The sequence below is a fragment of the Falco rusticolus genome, chromosome 4, assembly GCF_015220075.1.
Source record: "Falco rusticolus isolate bFalRus1 chromosome 4, bFalRus1.pri, whole genome shotgun sequence".
NCBI classification, from domain to species: Eukaryota; Metazoa; Chordata; class Aves; order Falconiformes; family Falconidae; genus Falco; species Falco rusticolus.
Window position 1 is genome coordinate 25,724,588 of NC_051190.1, and position 23,435 is coordinate 25,748,022.

Here is a 23,435-nt window from a genome sequence, read left to right on the forward strand (position 1 = left end):
GCCCCCCAACCCACCCCACCACCGCCGGCATGGGGGACGGGCACACACCCAGACAGAAGTCCTGGTAAGGGACTGCAGTGTCCCCAGGGGAGGAGTGACAAAGCCCGCAGGGATCTGCCCTGTTGGGTGGGCTTGCAGCCCCGCTGTGGGGCTGGGCAGTGGGTTTAGCCCATTTCCAGAGCCCACACCTGCGTCTCAGCAAGGGGCTGCCATCCCCAGGCTGCCTGTGGCTGTGGTGGGCTCCACGCTGCCGCCCGCAGCAGAGTTCCCAGTGACCTCCATCAGGGCTGACCTTGGAGGAGGCTGGGGACAGGGATGGGCACACGGCCACATGTGGGGTCATGCAGTCGGCTCTGCAGCCCCTGCGTGGGGTCGGGCAGCACGAAGCTGCAGTCCAGCAATAAAACAGGCTGTGCATGGCTGGGGGGGAGCAGAAATTCTCTAAGATGGTTCAAAATCCTCCTCCCGGGTCTCCATGGTGACCAGGAGCCTGTGCCATCGCCAGCACCGGGTCGAGGTGGAGGGCAGACGGCAGTGCTGCCCAGGAGCAGAGTGGCTGTGCCACCATGGACCAGAGAGGTGGGGACATGCTGGGGGTGGGAGAGGGGCCCAGGGCCCGGGCAGTGGGACTGCAGGGTGCTCATGCACCTCCACCACCAGCACTCACCCCAAGCCTTACGGCGAGGGTCAGGTGTTGCGTGTCTGAACCTGGACTTCCATCCCCAACACATTTGCATGAACACAAATTAGTTACATGAAGCTTTGCCTTGTGTGGTTTCCGTTTATTATTTCCTCTCCACAAACATTCAAAGTGACAAAAGCTAAAAAAAAAAAAAAAAAAAATCTATCCAAATCCATTTAAAAAAATCCTTTAAAATGTAAATCCCTCCAGCCTGAGTGATGCCAGGTAAAGAAACACTTTGGTGCCGGGGGAAGTGAGGCTGAATGTCACTGGGTGTGCGGAGAGGAGCTGGAGCCCCCACTGCCCAGGAGCAGTGCAGCTCCCTCGCCAGCCAGGGGGAAGAGGGGCTGCGGGGGTCCCAGGCCCCCCCAGCACCCCATCCCCTGGGATCCCTCCACACTTCTGTGCCTGCTCCTCTACAGGGAGCCTGAGTGGGCTGCTGATAACAGCAAAAAGAAATTAAAGATCAAAACCCCAAGGAGTAGAAGCAGAAGCAAGGGGTGGGAATTGGAGGGATAGCCCCCTTTCCCCCCCATTTCCCTTCCACCAGCCTTGCTCCAGGGCCTTTCCCGCTCTGCCGCCAGCTCTGGCACTGCTCAGTCGGGCCCCAGAGCCAAGCTGGGGATGTCCCCACCTGCCGCCCACCAAACACCCCCAGGTCTCTGGCTGCCATTGTTCGCAGAAGCCTCTGGAGCTTTGTGTGTGGTGGTGAGGTTCGTTAGTGCTCTTTGCATATATGCTAATCAGCGGGGAAGCTGCTCTGGCATTTGCGCCTTGTTCTTGGGCTGCGGAGTAAATATAGCAGTGGAGCTCTCCGGGGCTGCATGGTGGCAGGGGATATGGCACACAGGAGCGAGGGATGTGGCACAGCAGTGAGTGGCACGGTGGCAGGGGATGTGGCACAGCAGCGAGGGATGTGGCACAGCAGTGAGGGATGTGGCACGGCAGCAAGGGATGTGGCACAGCAGTGAGGAACGTGGCACGGTGGCAGGGGATGTAGCACGGCAGCGAGGGATGTGGCACGGTGGCAGGGGATGTGGCACGGCAGCGAGGGATGTGGCGCAGCAGCAAGGGATGTGGCACGGCAGCAAGGGATGTGGCACAGCAGTGAGGGATGTGGCACGGTGGCAGGGGATGTGGCACGGCAGCGAGGGATGTGGCACAGCAGCAAGGGATGTGGCACGGCAGTGAGGCATGTGGCACAGCAACGAGGGATGCTGCCCAGCCTTGGGGCGCATCCCCCAACCCCATGGGCACCGTCCAAGCACAGGAGGGCATGAGCCCGTCCCCTGCCTGCGCCGCCTGGACCCCACTAATGGCACAGCTTTAAAGCTTCCCCAGAATACATTCAGACTCCCACTCCCTTTACCATCGCCTCGCTCCCCGTCTCCTACATACAGATGCCAGCTCACGCGCCGTACCAGCTCCGCATGTCATCGCCCACCTCCGCTGTCCCCCGCGTCCCCGTGCCGGTGCCCACACAGCCACCCAGCACACCCCAACCCTGCAGCGAGCACCCATGGGAGCTCCCCATGGCACCAGCACCCAGGGTGGCGAGCAGGGTGCTCCGAGGGCTCACAGACACTGAGAGAAGGGCGTGGGGTAGGAGGCAAGAGACGTGCCAGCCAGATCATGAGCTGCCTTGGCAGCCGCCCTGCTTGTTCCCTCGGGGCTGCCACTGGCCAAGGGCTGCAGGGGCTGCAGGGGCTGCAGGAGCTGCAGGAGTTGCAGGAGCTGCAGGAGCTGCAGGCCCCCTCGTGCAGGGCCATTGCTGCAGGTGTCCCCTGGGGTGCCCTCTCCCCTGCAGCACGGGAGGAGCCTGGGGGCTGCACATCCCTTGGCTTCTTCATGAAAAGCCTAAAGCGCCTCCCTGTCCCCGTGCTGGTGTCACCGCTGCTCTGCCTGTGTCCAGATTTTAGTGCAACTCGTGGTTTTTGAAGGTTTTTTTTTACACAAGCTGGTGCCAGAGTCCCCTGGCTTGCCCCCGCAGGCAGGAGGGAGCTGGGAGATGCCGGGAGGTGCTGGGGAGCCTGGGAGCAGGTCCCCGCTGTGGAAGCAGGTCCAGCCTTGACTGGTAGGTGCTGGCAAGGGGCAGAGCATCCCCCTGCCCCCCAGCCGCCCACCCGGCAGCTGTCTGCATCTGCCTTCCACAGCCACTGCGGCTCTGCCCAATGGACAAAACGAGCTAAAATAATTCAGTCACCTCTTATTTTTAAGTCTGTGATTTTTCCAGCTGTAGACTGGCAAAGAAAACCTTTACAGCAGAGCAAAGTGAGAATTCCCAGATGCTCTCATGGGGCATGTTCTAAAAAGCATTCATCCGTCATACCCTGCTGCAGCCACACTCCTGGCATCCTGCTGTGCTGCCTCTGCTCAGGGATGCTGCTGTTTGAAGAGGAGGCTTTGGGGGAACACGCTGCCAGACACCCCTAATCCTTTTGAGGGGAGAATTTGAAGGAAAAAAATCTGGGTGCTCCTCCTCTCCTGGACGGCGGGGACTGGGGCTGCGGGCAAGTGGGCAGCGCGGAACAGCGAGGCGTTGTTCTGCCTGGGAATGAAAAGCCCTTTGTGAGCCCTGCGTGGCGGTGCAGGCAGAGAGGCCGCCCCGTGAGGCTCCACCGCCGAGCAAATAACCACCATGGGGCTGGCACTGCATGCCTTGCCGAGCTCGGGGCCCCGGTGATTTCTTCGTGTTATGAGCACTGTTGTCTGTTTATCGTTAACATGCTGGGTTGTTGCTTCTTCACTTTTTCCCTGTCACCTGGGCTGTCCTGGAGGCAAGCTGAGGGTGCTCAGGCATCGGCACGGTGATGGAGCCAGGTGTCCTGTGATAAGGGACTCGGTCCTGCAGTGTCGGTGTCCGGGCTCCCAGAGAGCAGCCCGAGAGAGCAGAGCTCCCTCCTGGCTGGTTCATCCCTTGGCCACCGGGGGGGAGCCATGCCGGCCCCCCGCGGGCAGCGGGGATGAGCTGCCACCCCTCAGCAGGGACCAGGCAGCCAAGGCTGGGCGGCACTTACCGCCACGGCCGTGGGCATCCCCACGGGGGTATGGGGCTGCATCCCACCCCAGTGCTGCATAACAGCAGGGGGGCAGGGACCCCCCCCAGATGGGCCGTGGCCCCACGTCGCTGAGCTCAGGGCTGAGCTGTGCTGCTCTGTGCATGGGCAGTGTGTGGGCGATGTGGGCCGAGCACCTCGCTGCCACCCCTGCCCCCCATCACAGCACAGTGGCTGCCTGCCCGGCTGCAAGTTCCCTGTCCCCGAGGGGGCTGCAGCACGGTGGAGCTGGGCAGGTCTGCGAGCCGGGGAAGGAGAGAGACTCAGCCAAATTAACCGACTCATTAATTCTCACGTTTGCACGCTGCGTATCAGCTATTTCCAGCGTGATGCTGTTGCCAGCGGCTGCATCCCACGCAGCCACCAGTCAGGGCGGGCAGAGCCACCCCTGCCAGGGACCAGGGCATCGGCTGCAGCCCAGGGCACAGGGCAGGGCATGAAACACAGCAAGAGCTCCGGTGTGCTGGGGTGTCGTGTAGCCTGGGCAGGGGCCCCACTTGAACCGGAGCCACAAGCCAGGGTTGGGTTCATCTGCTGCTGGAGGCGAGCTGTGGGCGAGCAGCCTGGCACGGTGGCCATGCTGTGGCACTTGTGTCTTCAGCAGGAGCCTCTGCCATGGACAAACCCATGGCTGTCCCCACGGGTGGGCTGGCACCAGGGACCTGGCCACAGGCAGCAGTATGGCTTGCTTCCCCGCCAATGTTTAACCAGGTTATTTATCCAGAGTGAAAGAGCTGCAGTGTGAGGGCAGGAGGGGCTCGGGCGGACACAGGGACAGACAGACAGACACCCTTCTGATGCTGTTCCCAGAGCACAGCCTGATTTTTTCTCCCTGTGTCCCCAAAGCCCTGGCACCAGCCACAGCCAACAGCGCCTGGGCGAGCACGTGCACGACCTCTGCAGAGCCTTCGGCAGCTCGTGTGGATCAGGCGGTGCCCCAGGCTCCCCCCTGGGTTCCCCCAAGGGTTTTCATCATGCTGAGGGTTGGTGTCCCCACCAGCCCCAAACCCCAGCAATTACCACCTTGTGAGGCACAGGTGCCCACAACATCCCTGCCCCACGGCTGCCTTGGTCCCAAGCAGCATCTCCATCCCCATGGGCATGAAGAACCTGGAAAACAACAGGCAATGTCCCAGCACCACAGCAGATCCATGTGCTGATAAAAACATGGTGCAGACCCATGGCCAGGCCTGATGCAAATTTAATTGAATGGGACTGAGATGTATTTTATGTCCTTAAAGAACATTAAGTGCTTGGAAGTTAATTGGTATTTAATTAGCATAAATTAAGTACTTTAATAATACTCAGGGAAAAACAACGCAGTATTACAGATACTTTATTAAAAGTCACCCTGACGAATTAAAAATGAATGCACTGAACACATGAACAGCAAAACAGGGATGGTGCAAGGGGCCACGCACAGGCCACCCCCCATCTCCTGCCCCTGGCCATTGTGAGCAGTGGTCAGCAGCACCCCCCCCCGCCAAGGGACCACAGACCCAAGCCCCCCGTGCCTGCACCCGCCAGGAGAAGTGCCTGGAGCTGGGGTGCAGGGAGCGGCCGGGTGCAGCCGGGGTGCAGGGTGCAGTGGCAGCTGCAGCCAAAGCGTGTTTCCTGCAGCACCGCCAGGCCTTGCTTCCTCTTGAAAGGGGAAGGTGGGCACCCATCGCCTAAGAGTGGCAGCTGCCTGCACCCCCACTGCTGCTCCCCAGGGCCCCCAGCTCCCACTCCCCTGCCCCCACCCCCCGCCCCAAGTCCCTTTGGGGAGGAAACTGCGACTTTGCTCCTTGTTTGGTATGGCATTTTTTTTGTGGCGTTGCCATGACAACCGTCCCAGTGACATCTTCATGCTATTTGTCTGCTTCTGTGAGTTGCATCATTTTCCCTCCTGAGTGTGCAGCTGCCCGTGCCCTGGCTCACCTGGGGCCACGCTGCCCAGCCCTGCACATGCCACCAGCGGGGAGGGATGCAGGCAATCACACCCCCACCCCCAAGCCAGGGATGCTGTAGTTCTGCCATTTCCTCACTTCAGCATCTCCACAACCTTGTCCTTTTCTAAAAAAGAATACAGCTTTGTGTGTGTTTGTGTGCGTGTGGGTCACCTCCTGCACTGGGAAATTAGAAAACAAGCTGAAAATAGCGAGGTGACATTGTGCAAGGCTCTGCCAGCCCCACGGGGACATCAGAAAGCTGGGAACGTCCTCGCTGCCACAGCATCAGCTCCTCTGCCTCTGCGTGGAGCAGCCTGCGGAGGGAGGGAGGAAGCACCGGCTTTGCCCAGGGTTTCCCTCCAGACCTGCTGGCAGCAGGAGAGGGGGAACAGCCGGAGCCCAGCACACAGGCCCTGGCCCTGGGAAGATGCCATCGCTCCTGCTTGTGGCAGCCCAGCCCTTTCCCACCTGCCCTCCAGCCTTGTTTCTGGATGGGTGCCCCAAGTGCTGGGCTGGGTGGTCAGCCCCGTGCTGGGGGGGCACAGCTGTCCCAGCACAGCCCCTGCCCCAGGGCCAGCCCAGGGGCTCCTCAGAGCCACACATGTCGGGGCTGGGAAAGCAACAGCCCTTTCCCAAGTTAAAAGTTTACGAAATTAGGAGTGACTAAAGCCAGGTAAGGTGAGGGGCTCCTTACTGGGAGTACTTGCAATGACCCTGCTGCAGCGGTTCACCCCCCAACAGGCCCTCTGAGGGGTGGGGATGGGGTCCCTATGAATCCCCCCAGCACAGGGAAGGCCGGGAAGGCCACAGGATGAATCAGGGCAGAGCTGCCGTAGGGGACGGATACCCAGCTGACGTAAAGCTGCTGCGCTGGCTCCTCTCCCGCTGCCCACACAGCTCCATCACAATTCTGTCTGCTGACTCCTCCTGCTTATGGCAGCAGCTCCCTCTGCTCAGGCAGCCCCCTCCCCTCGCCCCCCAGCAAGAGCCGCTCGGCCTCATCCCGCACCTGCATGAGGGAGAGCAGCTGACCCACAGCACAGCTGGGGAATGGGCTCCTGTGGAGGGAGACCCTGCCATGCTGGAGCGTGGGCTCCCCGCGCGCTGGGTGTGAGCGGGGAGGGAGCAGAGATGCCTGAGTGAGAGACAAATGCAGGAGCCAGCATGGGGCAGGGCATGGAGCCCCGCAGCACCCACCGCAGCAGTGGGGGCCGGGGGACCCCCGGGGGCATGCCAAGGCAGAGCAGCTAGCCACATCAGGCCTTAGAATTCGTATTGTCACCAAGAAGTTAGAAACCAGTTAGCGTCAGCGCTGGTGAGCGATGCCGCATGGTCACCAGGCAGGGCTGCTTGACTCAGATTCTTGCTACCTCAGCAGGATTAGAGCAGGTTCCTCGCAGGGCAGCTGGGAACGGGCAGCTCTCACCCCCTGCCCCAGGGAGCTGGAGATGCTCCTGGAGAGGAGGCCAGCACCAGGCTGCTGGCTACAGCCATGCACCCTCGGCCACCTGAGCATGGGACAGTGGTGCCCACCCTAGAGGGCACAGGGCTCCCTGGCACTGCAGACACCCTGGCATGGCCCCGGTGGGATGGATGCTGTGCATGGCCGATGCTGGGACCCCATGGGCACTGGTGTGGGTCAGAGGATGCTCCTGGTGAGCCAGTCCTGCTGCCGCAGCAGCGGCTGGCAAAGCCCCGGGGACCAGGATGGGAGCAGTGCTGCCTGGCCCTGCTGCCAGCACAGGGCTGCCTGGTTCAGCTGGGCTGCTTTCCATCGTCCCTGCAGCATCAACCGAACCATCTCCTGAGCGCAGGCTGCCTGGGGGGCGCAGAGGGGAGGTGGGATGGTGAGAAGCAGGAGCAGGGGGCTTGACGCTGGCCATGCTGAGCTGCACCGGCTGCCCGCAGCAGACGCATGTGGCTCCGCACCCAGCATCACTTCAGGAGCAGGCGGGTGGTCCGGTCACCAAGCAGGAGCCTTTGGGGAGGTCAGAGAGAGAGAAACTGGGGGTCAGCGGTTTTTGCCATTGCAAGCGTGGAACAGAAACAGCAACAGCACCAGCCCAGCACCAGCCTGAGCCTGGATTCACCCACAAGACTACATGGATGGAGCAAACAGGTGGGTTTGGGCACAGGTTGGCTCTTCACTGTCACCCTGTCCTCATGGGAAGGAGAAGGGGAGGGAGTCCCCAGCCCTCAGACACCTCTCTGGAAAAGCGGCTGCTGGCAGCCTTGACCCAGGGAGCAGGGAAGCAGCTCGGGCAGCATGCGAGGCAGAGCCCCCGGGGAGGCAGCCGGGTGGGAAACCGGAGCAGGGGGTGTCAGCCTGCATGGCTCTTCTCTCCTTACTGCTGTGGGCATCACGTACCTCACCAGTGTGCTGACGAGGAGAGCAGCAACCATGGGCCCTACCCAGTAAACCCAGTGATAATCCCAGTAGTTTGCTACCACAGCTGGCCCAAAGGCTCGGGCAGGATTCATGCAGGCTCCGGACACGCCACCTCTGAAAGATGAACAAAGCATTTGCATCAGCCCTGCGGGACATGAGACCAGCACCCATGTCCCCCCTGCTGCGGGGTCTGCTCGGTGCCCGAGGACAGTTTGCCCTGGCGGTGTAAGGAAGCCCAGACTTGAGCGGCTGCTCGGTGCCAGCAGGCACCAGCCTTCGCTTCTGTTTGCAAGCTCCTGGGGTAAACCCAGTGCAGGGTTGAAGCACCAGTGCTGAGTCTATCTGGGGGCTTACTGGGAGCCAGGCTTTTAAACAGGGAAAGCTCTGTGCCACACATGGCTTGTGGAGTGGGTCAGGAGAGACAACAGTGTTTTACAGATTAAACAAAACTGCAACAGATAAATATTTGCACTCGAGGTTTGTGCAGTGTTTAAATAACAGCTCTGGATCCCACTAGAGGGGGCACTGCCTTAACTAAACAAGCCATTAACATTCATAATTGTGCAGTTCGTTATCTGATTGCAGTGGCACAAGACCCAGGCTGCTCGCCCGCAACACCTGACTGCGCCAAGGCCGAGCTTGGCAGCGCTTCCAGCAGCCTTGAGGACACGCAGCGAGAAACGGCTCCAGATGAACCCTCTGCTGTTTGCTCAGGGCTTCCTACGACAAACACCGCCCCTGCAGCCCTTGGGTTTATCAGCCCCTGACAGGCACTTGTAAAGGCTGCTTTGGCTCCAGTGCCACGTGCCAGGCTCGAGCCGATGGCCTTTCCTGCACCCAGCCTGGCTGCGCCTAGGAACTCTCCCCAAAAATACCAGAGGGGCCACTGGGCTCGTTTGCCAACCCCGTGGTGTGCTCAGCTTTCCTCAGTTTCCCCAGCCAGCAGGTGCTGTGCTGTGCTGCGAGGGGCACATGCCCCCCACCCCAGGCACCCTCTCTTCCCTGGTGCAGGATGCAGCAGCCGTGGTGCTGGCCAGGGAGGGAGCGGGGGAGCCCTGACGCTGGGTGCTTGGAGCTGCCCGCAGGCTCTGCTCAGCCGGCACAGCAGGGAGCTCCGAGCAGCAGCTCTGTCCCCACAGCCACAGTCCCACCCTGACCCCGCGCTGGAGGCACCCTGCCCGGTGCCAGCAGCTGCTGGAGTGGATGGCACCGGCAGGCCAGCGGGAACACGCAGAGGGAGAGGACCCACAAGCTCACCCTGCCAGGATGTCAACCGTGACCACGAGGCCGATGCAGAAGGGTGCCAGCGGGGTCTTGGTCTTCCCATTGATGGCGCCCATGCAGACCGCCAGGACCAGGAAGGTGGTCATGATGATCTCGCCCACAAGGACGGAGGAGATCTGCTCGTCGGCCATGATGCTGCTGAAGGCTCCTCCATGGGCATACACATACTGGTTGCTTTCCGCCACAACCTGCGCGGGGGGAGCCCTGTCTGTGCCCTCCACGCTCCATATTGTGGGCTTTAATGGGCATATGTGCTCACTGTCAGGACAGCGTGGGCGGGTGGAGCATCAGGTTAAAGAGGAGCTAATCTCATCACTTTCCTCCTGAAAGCCAGCCCTAAGCGCCTGGCAAATATAAACTCATTAGTGAAGGATAATGAGCCAGCCACTGCTCTCCCGGCCCTGGGATGAGGCTCACCCAGACACCAGGGGTGTGCGGTGGCCAGGCCGGGCTGCCCGGACACTGGGAACGGGCCACGCCAAAGGTGAATTAACGTTACAGGGCAGCACCGTAAGGAGAAGCACAGGCAAAGGAAATGGCTAGAGCTGCAGAGGTACCATGCATCGTTCTGTGCTAATTAGTGCGCCACAGCAAACCTCTGGAGAACAGCTGGCACTGAGGATTAATTAGCCGTGCCCCCACAGCGGCACTGCCAGACCCAAGCTGGCAGCAGGGGACAAGCTGCCCGAGTCCTGCAGCCAGACTGTGGAAGAACTGGGAGGAGGCACTGGGTGCCCTGGCCCCCGGCGCCAGAGAAGCCCCAGGCCCACGCAGCAAACCTACAAGCTTGTCACCCTGTGAGAAACCAGCACTCTCAGCGCCAGGCAGAACCGATGCACCCAGTGCCCCTTGTCCTCCCCACCCCGCGCGCTGCTGCTGGGGACCCCAGGGCTGGGCAGCAGTTTGGGGCCGGCCAGCCCAGCCCTGGCGGAGCAGTGGGAGCCCCTGCAGTCAGCCCCAGTGTCAGCGCTGCCTAAAGAGACTCCCTGCGTGACCCTACCTTTGTCAGGCCAGCTCCTATCACCCCTCCGCACAGCTGGGAGACCCAGTAAGGAATGAGCATCGTGATGTTCAGCCCACCAACCAGCCACGCACCCAAGGACACGGCGGGGTTGAAGTGGCCTCCGCTGCAAAGGAGAGAAGAGCATCAGCATGGGGTTCACCCCCAGCAGTGGGTTCACTCCTGGGGCTGGAGCCCTACGCTCGCCACGGTCGGGAGCCGCAAATGCTTTTGCAGTCCATCCCGTGAGAAAGTGCTACGCATCGCAGAAGAGCAGAACCCAGGCTTTTCTTTCTCTGCAGTTACTGCTTCAAAGCAGCAACATCTTCACCCCAGATACCCAACCCTTCCTACAGTGCCAGCAGGGGCAGGAGCTGCCATGGTGCAGTCTGCGTGACAGGGTTTGGGGCTGCGTGTCCAGAGACCCCAGATGCTTCCAGGAGCTGCCACAGCCCTGCCAGGGCAGGTGCGGGGAGAAGGGGTCTCTCCCGGTGTTGCAGGGTGCTGCAGGCTGGGGAAGGCACCAAAGCCCTGCCCAAGACCCTGGTGCAGTGGGGGTTTCACTGCTGCCCCCCACCCCAGCAAAAGCTCTGCTTGTGGGAGCAGCACAGCCCAACCACCAGCACTCTGTGGAGCGGCTCCTCCGAGGACAAGGACTCAGGGAGGACAGTCATTCCCCTTTGCATCCTGATGGCAGCCATCTGTGCTGCTCAGGGGAAGGAGGGGAGGCACTGATGGAGCTTGTACCCACACATCCCCGAGGAAGCAGGGAACAGGGCAAGTGCTGTAAGACAGAGCTGAGGCCACCTCCCAGCCACACCAGCGCTGCTGGACCCTAGTCGGATTTTCAGGGTTTATTTGCCTCTGCTCAGTGTAAATGCAAAGGTGCACAGGGCGCTCTGCATCCCTGTGCACTGCCCGCCACGGCCCTGGGAAGGGCTGGCAGAGGCTGGCGCTCACCTCGTTACAAGAGCTAAATCATTCATCTCAAAGACCACATGCAAGACAAACTCAGATATCTTCTAATTAAAACAGATCACCATGAGACACGCATTAATGAACAAGTTTCATAACCAATCAGCCCTAATAATAATTGCTGGTTAAACCGATGAGTCAGAGTGTCTAGGAATTATAATCACATCTTATTCTTCAGCTGTAATTAAAGACCCATCATACGAGAGCAAGAAGTTATGTTGTTAAGGGTAGCAAACATCTTGGCTGGACAGTGCTCTGGCTGCACATACGCCCAGGATGGGTGGGAGCCCAGGAGCTAAAGGAGGACCTGTCTGCAATAAACCCCGGCCACAGCACCCACCTGCCTGCGGCACGGACAGCAGCCTGGCCAGCGAGCACGTATCCTGAGCCAGGCTCCCCTCCAGCCTCTCTGGACACAAATCTCTAAAACCTGATTTTAGGCTAAAATCTCCCTGCACAGGACTCTGAGCTGTCTCCTCCTGGCTTCAGAGCTAACAGGGGACCCCCAGGATGCCTCTGCAGCCCCTCATCACAGTCCCTCATCACAGCCCCTCTGTGCTGCTCCCCTGGCTTCACTGTGCCAAGGGCTTGGGGTGCAGCAGGCATCCAGCTCAGCTCTGCCAGCACACCCCCCAGGTCACTGAGGCCCAGCTGCACAAACCTCACCCCATGGCATTATCCCTCCTAATCAGGTGCTGATAAATTATCAGTTTGCTCTGGACTCTGGGGCTTGCTCGTGAGCCCGGCGGAGCCACCCTCCCTGGCCGGGGGAGTTTTGTGTCCCAGCCCAGAGCCACCCCATCCGTGGGCTGTGCTGAGCTGACCGGAGGGGCATGAGAACCAAACGTTGCAATCAAAAGCAAAGTAAACTCCCCAAACCCAAGGCGTTATGGACAACCACCACCTAAGCAGCCATGCTGCTAACCGAGAGGCTCAAGGGCAGTGCAGCGTTGCAGCAGTCACCAATATTTGGCAGGAAAAATCCTAAAGGCAGCATGTGGGGAGACAGGAGCATGTCTTCCTGCCACGCATGGAAACCGCACATGCAGCAGGGACCGTGCCACCCTGGCAAGGGGGTGCAGAGGAGGTGGCAGGGGGAGCACGTGCCACCCCAAGTGCCAGCCCCCCTTACCTGATGTTCCCCAGGATAGCGATGGTGAGCCCCAGGGCCAGCCCATGCGCCAGGGCAGGCTGCAGCCTCCCAGTGTCCGTCGCGTCCTCGACCACGGAGAGGCAGCCGATGAAGATGAACAGTGTGCTGCCCAGCAGCTCGGCCACGCAGGGCTGGATGTAACGCTCATACCAGTGGGGCCGCAGGGGCTTGGGCTCGATGTCGATGTCCATCGTCTCCTTCAGTGCAGGGTGATCAAACTTGGCAGCGGCCATGAGCAGGGCTGGAACAAAGCAGGTAGAGTCCTGGTGGCAGCTGGCCCTGCGGGTACAACTGAAGGATGCTGCAGAGCAGAGGGCTTGAGAAACTGGAGATGCAGGCTCAGGTCTCCGAGGGGTCCTGGTGCAGGGATGAGGACCCTCCAGGAGCACCCTGCTTGTCCTGCTGAAAGGCTGGCAGGCTCCCCTTGACCTATATGAAGAGGTAGTAGATGGGAGGCTCTAGAAAACAGATTGGATTTGCATTGCTTAAAGAAAAAAAAAAAAGAAAGGGGGCAATAAAAGCTGATAGGCCAGCCCCCAGGAATATAAAAGCTCTTTATCACCGCCCGTTCCTTGGTTCAAGGCTTTGGGTTTTTTTGTTCCCTGTGGTTGGTTTTTTGTTGTTGTTGTTGTAGGGTTACTGCCAAGACTCAGGACGTGATTTCTTTCGTGTAGATAACTGGAGGGCTGGCACCTGTGCGAAGCCCAGCTGGCCCACTTCACTGGGCGGCTCTTACCTGCTGGTGCTGCCAAGAGGTAGCACGTGCCAGAAGGACCAGAGCACTGTGTGCATGGGGCACGCACGGAGCCACAGCGCCCTGGGAAACGGTCGATGTAGCTCTAGGGAGGGAAAAAACACTCTGAAAACATCACTCCCATCCGAGGCTTAGCTCGCTATAATTCAGCCTAAGCCCAGGCGTAACACAAGGGATGAGAGCCATTCCCAGCACGGTGCAACTGAGAGCCCTGAAACGTGTGCGGAAGGGGATGCACCAGGAGCAAGCAGGAAGGCTGCACCCCGGGAAAGGGTGACCAGGGGCACTGCTTTGATGAGGGGAAGCAAACTGCAGCCCCTTGGAGCCAGCCCAGGACTCGGAGCAGTGTCCAGGGGTAGGCATGGAGAGTATATGCCTCCTTCAAAAACTGACAGAGATCGGTACTTCTGGGCATGACAAACGCATGCAATGTAACTTGTGCTACACCAGTAATGCTTAAGGGGCTTTAAAACCTTAAAAGACAGCATCAGTGTGGAGACACCTATCACCAAACCTCTTCCTACAGACCCCAGAGAGCCAGCAAAGTGACTGATTTCTGATTTGTCTTGAGTTACCGAAGGAGCCTGCTGGAACCACATTCAAAGCCGGCTCCCCTAAACCTCAGCCTACGTCCTACCCAGAGCTGCGGAAGAGGGGGCCCGTATCCTCCTTCCAGCGCGCTCAAATACAAAAAGATTGCTGGTGAGGGTGCCAAGAGATCTACCGGCAGCTTTGAAAGCTGATGATCAAATATTTAAAACATCCCCAAACCCCCACGGCACCCCGTAAGGGATCATCACCCAGAAAACCAGGTTGAGGCCATAGCAGAGGCTCCGGCGAGGCAGGGACGGCTGGGAGGCCGCAGCCTGGCCGGGGATGCGGGCACCACCGCCCCTGCAAGCCATGGGCACGGCAAACTGCCCCGGCCACGCAAGCGTGAGGGTCTCTGCAGCGAGCAGCAGGAACGCGCCTGCCATCCATGCAGGGATGCAACCCATCCCGCTGAGCACTGCGGCATTTCACCTCCTTGAGCAATCGCCTGCAGCATTTCATGTTTGTAATGGGTAATTAAGGATTGGGGTTTATAGATATTTTTTTTTTTCCCCTCTCGTAAGCAAGGGTAAAGAACGCCACGGATGTTTTATGATGTTTTCACAAGACACTGGGGATGGGAAGGAAATTTCCACTTGCCTGTCCCAGGGAGGGCTGCTGCTGGCCACACTGCTGACAAGGGTCAGGCCGGAGCGACAAGGGAACCTCAGTTCAGGCACCTCTAAGTGAGCCTCAGTCACTCAGTTCTCTTCCTGGGAGCTTGTTTCCTACAGCCAAAAGGTCTCAGCATTAGGTTATAGAAACCACTGGAATACAGGGAGTGAGCGCTGGGGTTGGGTGTCTTTGGGGCTCCTCTTTGAAGCCCCTGCACAGACCCATGGAACAGGAAAACACTGGATTCAATCTCAGCTCACAGAGCGCTGTCACCTGGAGCCAGCTTCCAAGAAGTACATTGAATCCATCCACCACCACACCTCCCAGCACAACCAGACCAGGGTTGTCATTGGGAAGGGTTTTTCCTTTTCCTTCGTGGCAAAAGGAATTCAGATTTCATTTATTTTTTGAGGTATTTGAAACATAATGTAACAGACATCCAGATTTCATCTGGTGCTTTGTATCAGCAGCTCTCAAAGTGTTGAACAAGTGAAGCTGGCATCACCTCAGCGCACCAGGAGGCAGCTGAGCTGCCCTTGATTACCAGCAGCAGCGCTGGGCAGCACGGGCAAGCCCCAGAGCCAGCCAAGAGCTCTGCCCCTCTTGGGCCAGGGCAGAGGCAGCAAAGGCAGCTTCCAGGTGCTGCTGCCGCATACACAGTGTGGGAATGCTGCCAATGGCCATGCCATCACGCCTGGACTGTGGCCACACAAGCTGCTGCAGATGTCTCCCAGCAGAGTGACAGCTTCGGAACACTGGAGGGTCACAATCCAAAAGTGAAGATTAACCTGGCGTCCTGTCCTTGGCTTTTAAACATTTACCATTATTATTTGGGAGCAGGGATGTTTGCCTGAGCCTTCTAGAGGAAATGCTCCACATTCAGGCAACAAAGGAATTAATTATTACTAAGCACGGGACTGAAACGGAACAAAACAAAAGCACAACCTTGAGGGAACGTGTTCCCTGTCGGCAGGAGCTCCAGCCAAGTGTCTGTGCACCAAGTGCCAGCCAGCACTGCCCGGGCATTCCATGTGACGGAAAAATTGCTGGAGGAAACCAGCTCAGCAAATTCCAGCACTGTACAAAACACCAACTGATTGGTTTTGGAAGATTAGGGAGAGTGAAACGTTTTTTGCAGGGCTATGGCTGATGTGCCACTAAGCGAACAGTTAGGTTGGCAGCTCCTTGCATTCTTTCCTGGAGCCCAGGGATCGCTGCTGCTCTCTAACCACCGCCTCAGTGCAAGGGCAGTCACCAGGGGAGTAACACTCCCCACGTGTAGTTCTAGTTAACCTCAAAAGCCAGGACTAAACAAAACCAATAAAATAATGCTGGTATTTTCAGCACCTGTCAGCTGTGGCTCCAAAAGCCCTCTGGAGCACATAAATCCTGCCTGGACCTCCTGATGGACAAACACCACTTGATCGCTTGGCTCATCACCAACCCACAGCACACAACGGGGCAGCAGGGGAGGGCAGGCGGCAAAACATGAACTGGCCACACAGGAATTGTCTAAAGTTTTCAGTTGTGCTACACAGAGAGGTGCCAGAAGAGCGTGCAAGACAAAGGGACACAGGGTCGTTCAGCATGGTCAGAAGTCAAGACCATCAAGACAAGCCTGAGCAAAGCAAGGAACTCCCAACTGAGGAGTCCACTGAGGCTCGAAGGAAGCAGCAGCATCTCGGCAGGCTCAGGGCTGCCTGGACTCTCCCATGCAGTCAAAGGTTTACAGCAGCAATATACATGATCTGTATCTATCATCATGAATTGGCAGAGGTCGTGTTGGATTTCTCTTATGCTTATCCTGAACTGTGACTTTCCTGCACTTACAACTCTTCAGCATGTTTTCCTTAACACATAATGAGTAATTTATTAATAACCTCAGTTTAAGCTACATCTCAACCCAACATTCCTCCTATGCCATTCTGAGAAGAGGCTGCACCAGCATCTGTCTCTTCTTTAGAGACGCCACTAACGTGCAAAGAAAACAACCCTGCTCTTAGCACCCTTTGCCCCTCACGGATAAGATTAAATACTTGGCACTAAGGTTTGCTCAGTAAGCTACGTAGAAATTATGCTCGTGGGAAAAGGCGTGGGGATGAGGACAGATAAATCTGTTCATATTAGCAGACACTTATTTTTGTCCTTGTTTGTGCTTGCACTGATTTGTTAAATAAGTGACAACAGCAACTCTGTCAATTAGTCCAGGAAACGGTGGTACGAAACAAGCAAGAGCTTTGAAAAATCCTTTTTAGGAACTGCAGAGAACATTTCCCATGTCCATCTACCTGGACAGGAGAGTCAGAATAGCCCTATTTCATTCAGCCCTGCCTCAATGTTTCATTCTGTTTCTCCTTGCTTCAGCGTGCAGATCAGCAACCTTTCATTTGCTTTTCTAACAAACAATAGCACCCAAAGCCAAACCACCCAAACTCAAACAAGCCCTTAAGCAGACACTTACGAAGATGCTCAAGTGCCATTAACATTTAACAATGCTTAAGTGCAGGACTAGAGCATAGTGGAGTCTCTGTTGAATCAGTGCCAGTACATTTTATAGGACAAGCTTCTGACTAGATGTCTATAAAAAAAGTTATCAACAAAATATTTTGGTGCTGCACGGTGGTGTTGCTGCAAGGAAAGACCCCAGCATAACCAGCATCCATGGTCAGCTCTTTTAAAAAGCGATAAAGAAGGCAAAGGCAACTCATTTGACACTGCCTTATCTTTACAGTATTTATCTTGGAGGCTGATAATCTTAATGATTACACAACTGTTACTGAATGAGAACTTGCAGAATTATTTGCAGCTCCTAGCAGTGACACAGGTTAGCTGACCTCTGCCCGTTTATAGATCCTATATTGCATAATAGTTTTACTTCAAAATGCTACCGTAATGCTTGAGTGCAGATGGAAATTTCCAAGGGTTCCTCACACAGACTTACCATTGTCTGTTGAAAAACAGGGACAGATTGGGGTCAGTTCTGCACACACAGAGCAGACTGGTTTTTGAGAAGGGAAAATAACCAGAAGGACGAAGCTACATTGCAACCTTAACGCTGGCATTTAACATCAAAATCCAACAAGCTCTCAAAGAAGGGATGGATGCTCCTAGTCCTGTGCAGCGTTTACACGTGCGCATCTTCCCTGCAGTTACCTAACACTGGGCTCCCTGTGACTACCATGCCAGGCACTACAACGGAGCCTTCTGTCCCCAGCAACTGCATTTCCCTGTGCCCCAGCAACACAGACCTAAAAAATCTTCTAAGTACGAAATAAGGAACTGGTAACTCTGCAGAGAAGCTTTAAATGCTACACACTAAGCTAACAACTGCTTTTCATTCAGTTCCTAGAGCTGGATAATCCCTGTGAGAACGAAGTAATTTAATTTTCTCGAAGGGGACTTCTTTTATCCATCTTTTAGGAGCGAGTAGGCAATGCTCAGGCATGGGTAACACGGATGAAACACAGGCACAGCAAAGCATAATCACCTGAACTGTGGTTGAAACTCGAACAGAACGAGGATCAACATCCAGGAGTCAGCACGGAGCAGATATGAGGATTTTCTTGCACCTGTCAGGAACAATTTGTGACAGGCATCTCAAAGGCAGGCAGGGACCACGTGCTTCAACTCCCTCAGTTTGCCATGGCAACTGGCCTCAGCATCCTCGTTGTGCAAATGCTTCACAGCCACTGGGAGAAGCAAAGAGGATTAACAGCATCTTGCTTCAAGAATAGCAGGTATGACCAGACACTCTGCCCCTTCCTGCTGCCCACACTCCCTGGCAGAGCTCCTTCAGCAGGACCCTCCTCCCCCACCTCACACGCCGCAGCCCAGACGCCTGGGCTGCCAGGTCAGCCTTCTCCCAGAGCCCCACGGGGGCCACAGCCAGCCTGGCTGCCAGCCTGACTGGAGGTCCCATGTCACCCACGCTCTCCAAACAAATGGCATGTGCGAGGGACAGCCCTACTAACCACCCTGCCGCTGAAACAGAGTGGGACAGGGGGGAGGGGGAGATGCACCTTTTCAGGTGTTCCACAACCCATCAGCAGCACAGTGAGGAACACCACCACAGGCTCCCCACCGCTGAGACTCACCGGAGAACTCTTCCTGTTGATGCCATCAAATCTCCTGCTGTTACTACATGTACAGCACAGAAACTACATCCAGGAAGAAAGAGAAAACTAGTTGAAGTACTTTGAAGTGATCTTCAAGAGAATGACCCAGGTGTGGTGGCTATGACATGGAGACCAGAGCTAAATTCAGGGCTGACAGGAGATATCCCAGTGGCAAAGATGACAGCATTGTGCCCTTACCTAGGGGTGTGTGCCAGCCAGGCCTGGTTCCAGCCTCTTCAGCCAGCACCAAGAATAGAATCACAGAATCATCTGGTTGGGAAAGACCTTTAAGATCATCAAGTCCAACTGTTAACTCAGCGCTGCCAAGACCACCACCAACCCTGCCCCTGAGCACCACATCTAAACACCTTTTAATTACCTGCCAGGGACGGTGACTCCACCATCTCCCTGGGCAGCCTGTTCCAGGGCTGCACAACCCTTTCGGGGGGGAATTTTTTCCCAATATCCCATCTCAACCTCTGCTGGCACAATGTGCGGCCGTTCCCTCTTGCCCTATCACTTGTTAGGTGGGAGAAGAGACCGAGAGCCACCTTGCTACAGCCCCGCACAGACACCAGCAGGCGAGCTCCTGCAGGCAGGGCCAGGCAAAGCCCTTCAAGCCCCAGGGGAAGCCGCCAGCGGGCAGGAGGGTGACACGGGATGATGGAGCTCTTGTGCCATAGTTGGCTGGCTGGGGCAATGCAGCTGACTTACACCTTGCTGTTCACTCAAGCTTAAATGATGTTCCCCTCCTTTAAACAAACTGTTTGCAGAGATGGATTTTGCTGTACTGTCAGTACCAATAACCCAGTCAAAGGCCAGGGATTTCACCGCGCAGCTCAGGGGAGCCACTGCTGGCAAGCAGTCACACAAACCACAGCAAGCAGCGGGAGGAGGCAAAGGCCATCTCTCCTGGCTAGAAAACATTGCTCAGCCTTTTTCCAGCTAGTGTCTTTCCAGCAAAGTAGCATTGTTTCAGCAGCACCAGGCACTCTCCAAACCCAAATATTCCCTGGAGAGGTGAAAGACTTATTTATATTAGTTAGCGTAATGAGAGCTAGACTGCCCACACCCATCCTCCCCCCACGGGCTCCCAAGGTACCACAAATTCCTTTGATCCTGTTGTAACCCTGAAGCACAAGGTGACCTACTTCCTTCACCACTGTTGGCAACCGAGCCAGAAGAGACTCTTGGAGAGTTCTGGCAGGAATCATTTCTCCTCTCCTAGCAGGATGCAGAACTGTTCAGCTGAACAGCTGCAAGATGGAATGTCAGAATCATCTAGATGAAGAGCAAACAGGGCACCATCGTGCCTTCCATCCCACGGCACCTGCTCTCCGATGCCACATTCTTCAGTGTTTCCCTCAGATGAACAAATTATACAAGGACTTAAAATAGGAATTGATGAGCAGAAATTCCACCAATATCTGCCTCATGCTAGCAGAGACATAACTTCCACACAGAGAGGATTAAATTGACAAAAAAGATGACAAAAAAGACTGACTGACAGAGCACAGGACCATCTCCTGTAGTGAGCTGCAGCCAAAGCCTTTTCATATGAAAAATGCTACAGCTCAGTGGTTGCACCTTAGATATTGACCAGTTCAAAGGGAACAGATTTGTTTGTTCCAGAGCAGGCAAGACTTCAGCTTGGCTCCCACTCTTAAAGGTATGTTACAAGAGGCTCAAGGAATATGCTCTGAAAGCAGGTCTTGCCAAAATTAAATTGATAGAAGAGATGGGGCTTTTATGCTGCTATGCATTCATTTACTTTATTCAAAAGAAATCAGCAGGACAGTCCTGTTGCCACAGAGCAAGCGTGAGTCACTGCACACAAAGACTCCTGCAGTGCAGAGGGTGTTAGAGGGATTTTGGTTTTTTGATGGTGTTTGTTTTGGGTTTTTTTAATCCCCGATTCTTACTAACAGATATTAACTGTCAGGTAACCTGACAATTTTAGCTATGAGCAGATCTGTGACACTACAGATTGTCTAGTTTTGCCCACCTTCATATTTAAACACCTTTGACTCAGCTATTTCAGATACTTTTTGTGGGTTGATTCAAATCAAGAGGTTTTTCAGGATAGACACTATCTCTCACCAGGTGCTTGTGCAGCACCCAACACAGGTAATGCTTATGCCAGCAAGTCAGATCAGAGCTGTTTGTGGACAGAGATCAAGGAGCAAAACATCAAAGAGTACTGCAGGCAGAATCAGGTATCTTGTCAAAGCCGTACCGAGGAGTGTCCAATATTGAGAGGTTAGTCATCCATTAATAAGTTCTTACTCCACACATTGCAAGGAAGAAAACTGCATCCATATAAATACGCAAGAAAGTAGGAACCAGCTTTTTTTATACACTAGAACAAGGATTCCGAGAGCTCAACAGAGATATTCAAGGAGCTCAACAGAGATATTCAAGGACGGTTAGGTATGCAATAAGGCTGTAAAGGAGGCAAGATCTGACTCCCAGTGGCCGGAGAGCAATGGCACAGCAGTCACCACACCTTGTCCAACAGGCTTGCCTGCCAGCCATCCGCAGGGATGCAGAATTAACATGGCTCATTTCCAAATGATGGAAACATCTCTACAATAGGGTTAATGCACACTGTGAGGACAGAGCAGGTGTAAGCCTGCTCCCAAACCCCACTGATTCTGATTCAAAAAAACCCATCAAATTCCATGATCCTAGTTCACCTGAATCAAAAGGAATCTCAAAACCAGCACCAACTAGTAGAACAACAGGTCCTAGCTCAACCACATTCCCCAGGGGCTACAGTCCACTCTGAAGGTGGAAGAAGCAAAACATCTAATGTTGTCCATCTTAGGAGCATCTTACTGCTTCTTCAGAGTGGAAATGAACCACTGAAGTACCCAACCCCTAGCCATGCTTTCATAACATCACATCTTTGATCTAGCAAATGAGTCTGCAAGACAGCACATACCCCACAGGAGCAAAGCTCTTGTGTGAGTCAGAGCATCTGTAGGTGGGAGGCCCTCGTATGCTATATGCTCATTAAAAGCAAGAAAAGCAACTTAATGGTCCACAGCATGATCCAAGATGCACTACTGATGAAGTCCAAAAAAGTTTGAAGATGGCCGCATCAAAATATAAGACTTCCCAGAATTTAGACTTGGGAAAATAGCCTTTGGATAAAGGAAAAAAGAGCTGGGTGGGGGCAAAGGGGCACGAAGGCAAGGCAAGCACCGCAGAAGCCCAACCTAAATACTCACCTGTAGTATAACAGTTCTTTTAAAAAGTTATTTAATTTCTCCTCAAATGTAGAACAACAACAAAAAACCCAGCCCACCCAAATGCAACAACAACGCAGTCCAAACAAACTGTCAGTGAACAGGTGTATTATAAAGCTATCATAATTTCAGACAGCTCAAGGCCTGGACTAGTAAAGAAGTTAAAAAGACCAGAGCTAAGGCCAAGTACATTTTCAGAGTAACCTTGCTTTAGGTATCAATAACCAAGCGACTGGGCAGCATGTTAGCAGAACTGAGAAGTAATACTAGACTGTGACTCAAGTCAGCACAATCAGACCCATCTTTCCATCAAAACGCAGGTTGATTTTGTGGACAGCACAGCCATAAAAACAAGAAACTGCTGTTCCAATTGAGTCCTCTCTACTCAAATCTAAGGTTCTAGATCTATAGAGGTGAGTTTCTTGCACTGACCTTCTGAAGGGGCAGACACCAAGGAAGCAGTTGCATACTGGTATTCCTCCTTATGCCAACTGAATATCTCCTCTTTACACAGCTACACAGGTTAACTCAGGTGATACTGTCCACTGAAGACAGGCAAGGAAGCATGACTTTTATCTTCTTCCAGGTCTCTGGCATAAATGCTGTGTTTAACTAGGCAGTACGTGTGGAGGACTTGGAGGTCTAAGAGAGATTTCACAGGTCCTTTCTGAATTTAGCAACTTGGGTTCATGTGAGGGCAAGACAGAGCAACTGTATAGTGGGAATGAAAAATATTCAAAAACTCTTAAAGTAACAACAGTGTGAAAACAGAAGGCAAGCCCCAGAGTGCTGCAGGCCATTAATGGCAGCAGGCTAACTGCCCCTGCTTCCAAGAAGCAGAAAGGTTTGTCAGCAAGTTTACTTCCCAATCTAGACAGCAGGCAACTGCTGTGGGAAACCACCCCGTGGCAAACACTGTAGTCCCTGGTTACAGCTACTGTGCTCAAGAAGGAACTTTGATGGTAAGGTGCAAAAATGAGACATGCCCTTCTGGTCTCTTGCAGCTGCAGAGAGAAAGGGTCAACACTAACGCAGACACAGCTTGCACATGCCTCTTAATAGAAGAGGGGAGAGAAGGGTACAGATAAGCCCAAACATCTAAAATGTGCAGGCATAAGCATACCATTGATACTGTTATCTAGGAAGCAAAGGTTATAAGCTCCTTTTATAATTGCACAGTCCACCCTTTCCCTTTGGGGGCAGAGATTTTATGTGAACACTCTGCAAAGACCAAGCACAGCATTAACCAAATACCGTATTTCTGTGCCATGTCATTTAAAAAATCAGCTTGACACAATGTTTGTGTGTGGCCTGTAGCTACCAGGGACTACTATCAGTGACAGAGAGGAGGGCAGCGAAGGGAAGGGCATTTCTTTTTACTACTTCTGTTCCTCTGAAGTTATGACCATGTCTAAGAATTGTTCACCTTTTCTGGTATCTCAATACTCTTTCCCTATGTCTCCAGTCCAAACCCATGCCAACTATTTCCAAAGCCAGGTTCTGTATTCTTACACTACAGTGTCACATACAGCACAAAAAATGGTTACTTATGCTTGCAATTGCTTTAAAAAACCTACTCTTGGTGAGAGAGTAAAAATGTAGTCACTAAACCAGATATAAATAGGTAATTTCTAGTAAG

At 54.9% G+C, this 23,435-nt stretch overlaps 1 protein-coding gene across 1 annotated transcript; it reads right to left on the bottom strand.

Moving 5' to 3' along the window:
* Positions 1-7,604: 7,604 nt before the first annotated feature.
* On the bottom strand, positions 7,605-12,890 carry AQP8 (aquaporin 8). Its single transcript, XM_037385967.1, has 5 exons — positions 12,450-12,890; positions 10,343-10,469; positions 9,316-9,530; positions 8,038-8,172; positions 7,605-7,647 (listed from the first exon to the last, which is right to left on the bottom strand). The coding sequence occupies exons 1-5, from the start codon at positions 12,701-12,703 to the stop codon at positions 7,605-7,607; spliced, it is 774 nt and encodes a 257-aa protein (XP_037241864.1). The 5' UTR covers positions 12,704-12,890.
* Positions 12,891-23,435: the final 10,545 nt, after the last annotated feature.

Coding starts and splice junctions, on each gene's coding strand:
- AQP8 (XM_037385967.1), bottom strand. CDS start 12,703: ATGGCCGCTGCCAAGTTTGATCACCCTGCACTGAAGGAGACGATGGAC. Junction 10,470..12,449: donor GCTATCCTGGGGAACATCAG/GTAAGGGGGGCT, acceptor TCTCCTTTGCAG/CGGAGGCCACTTCAACCCCG. Junction 8,173..9,315: donor ACGGTTGACATCCTGGCAGG/GTGAGCTTGTGG, acceptor TTCATCTTTCAG/AGGTGGCGTGTCCGGAGCCT.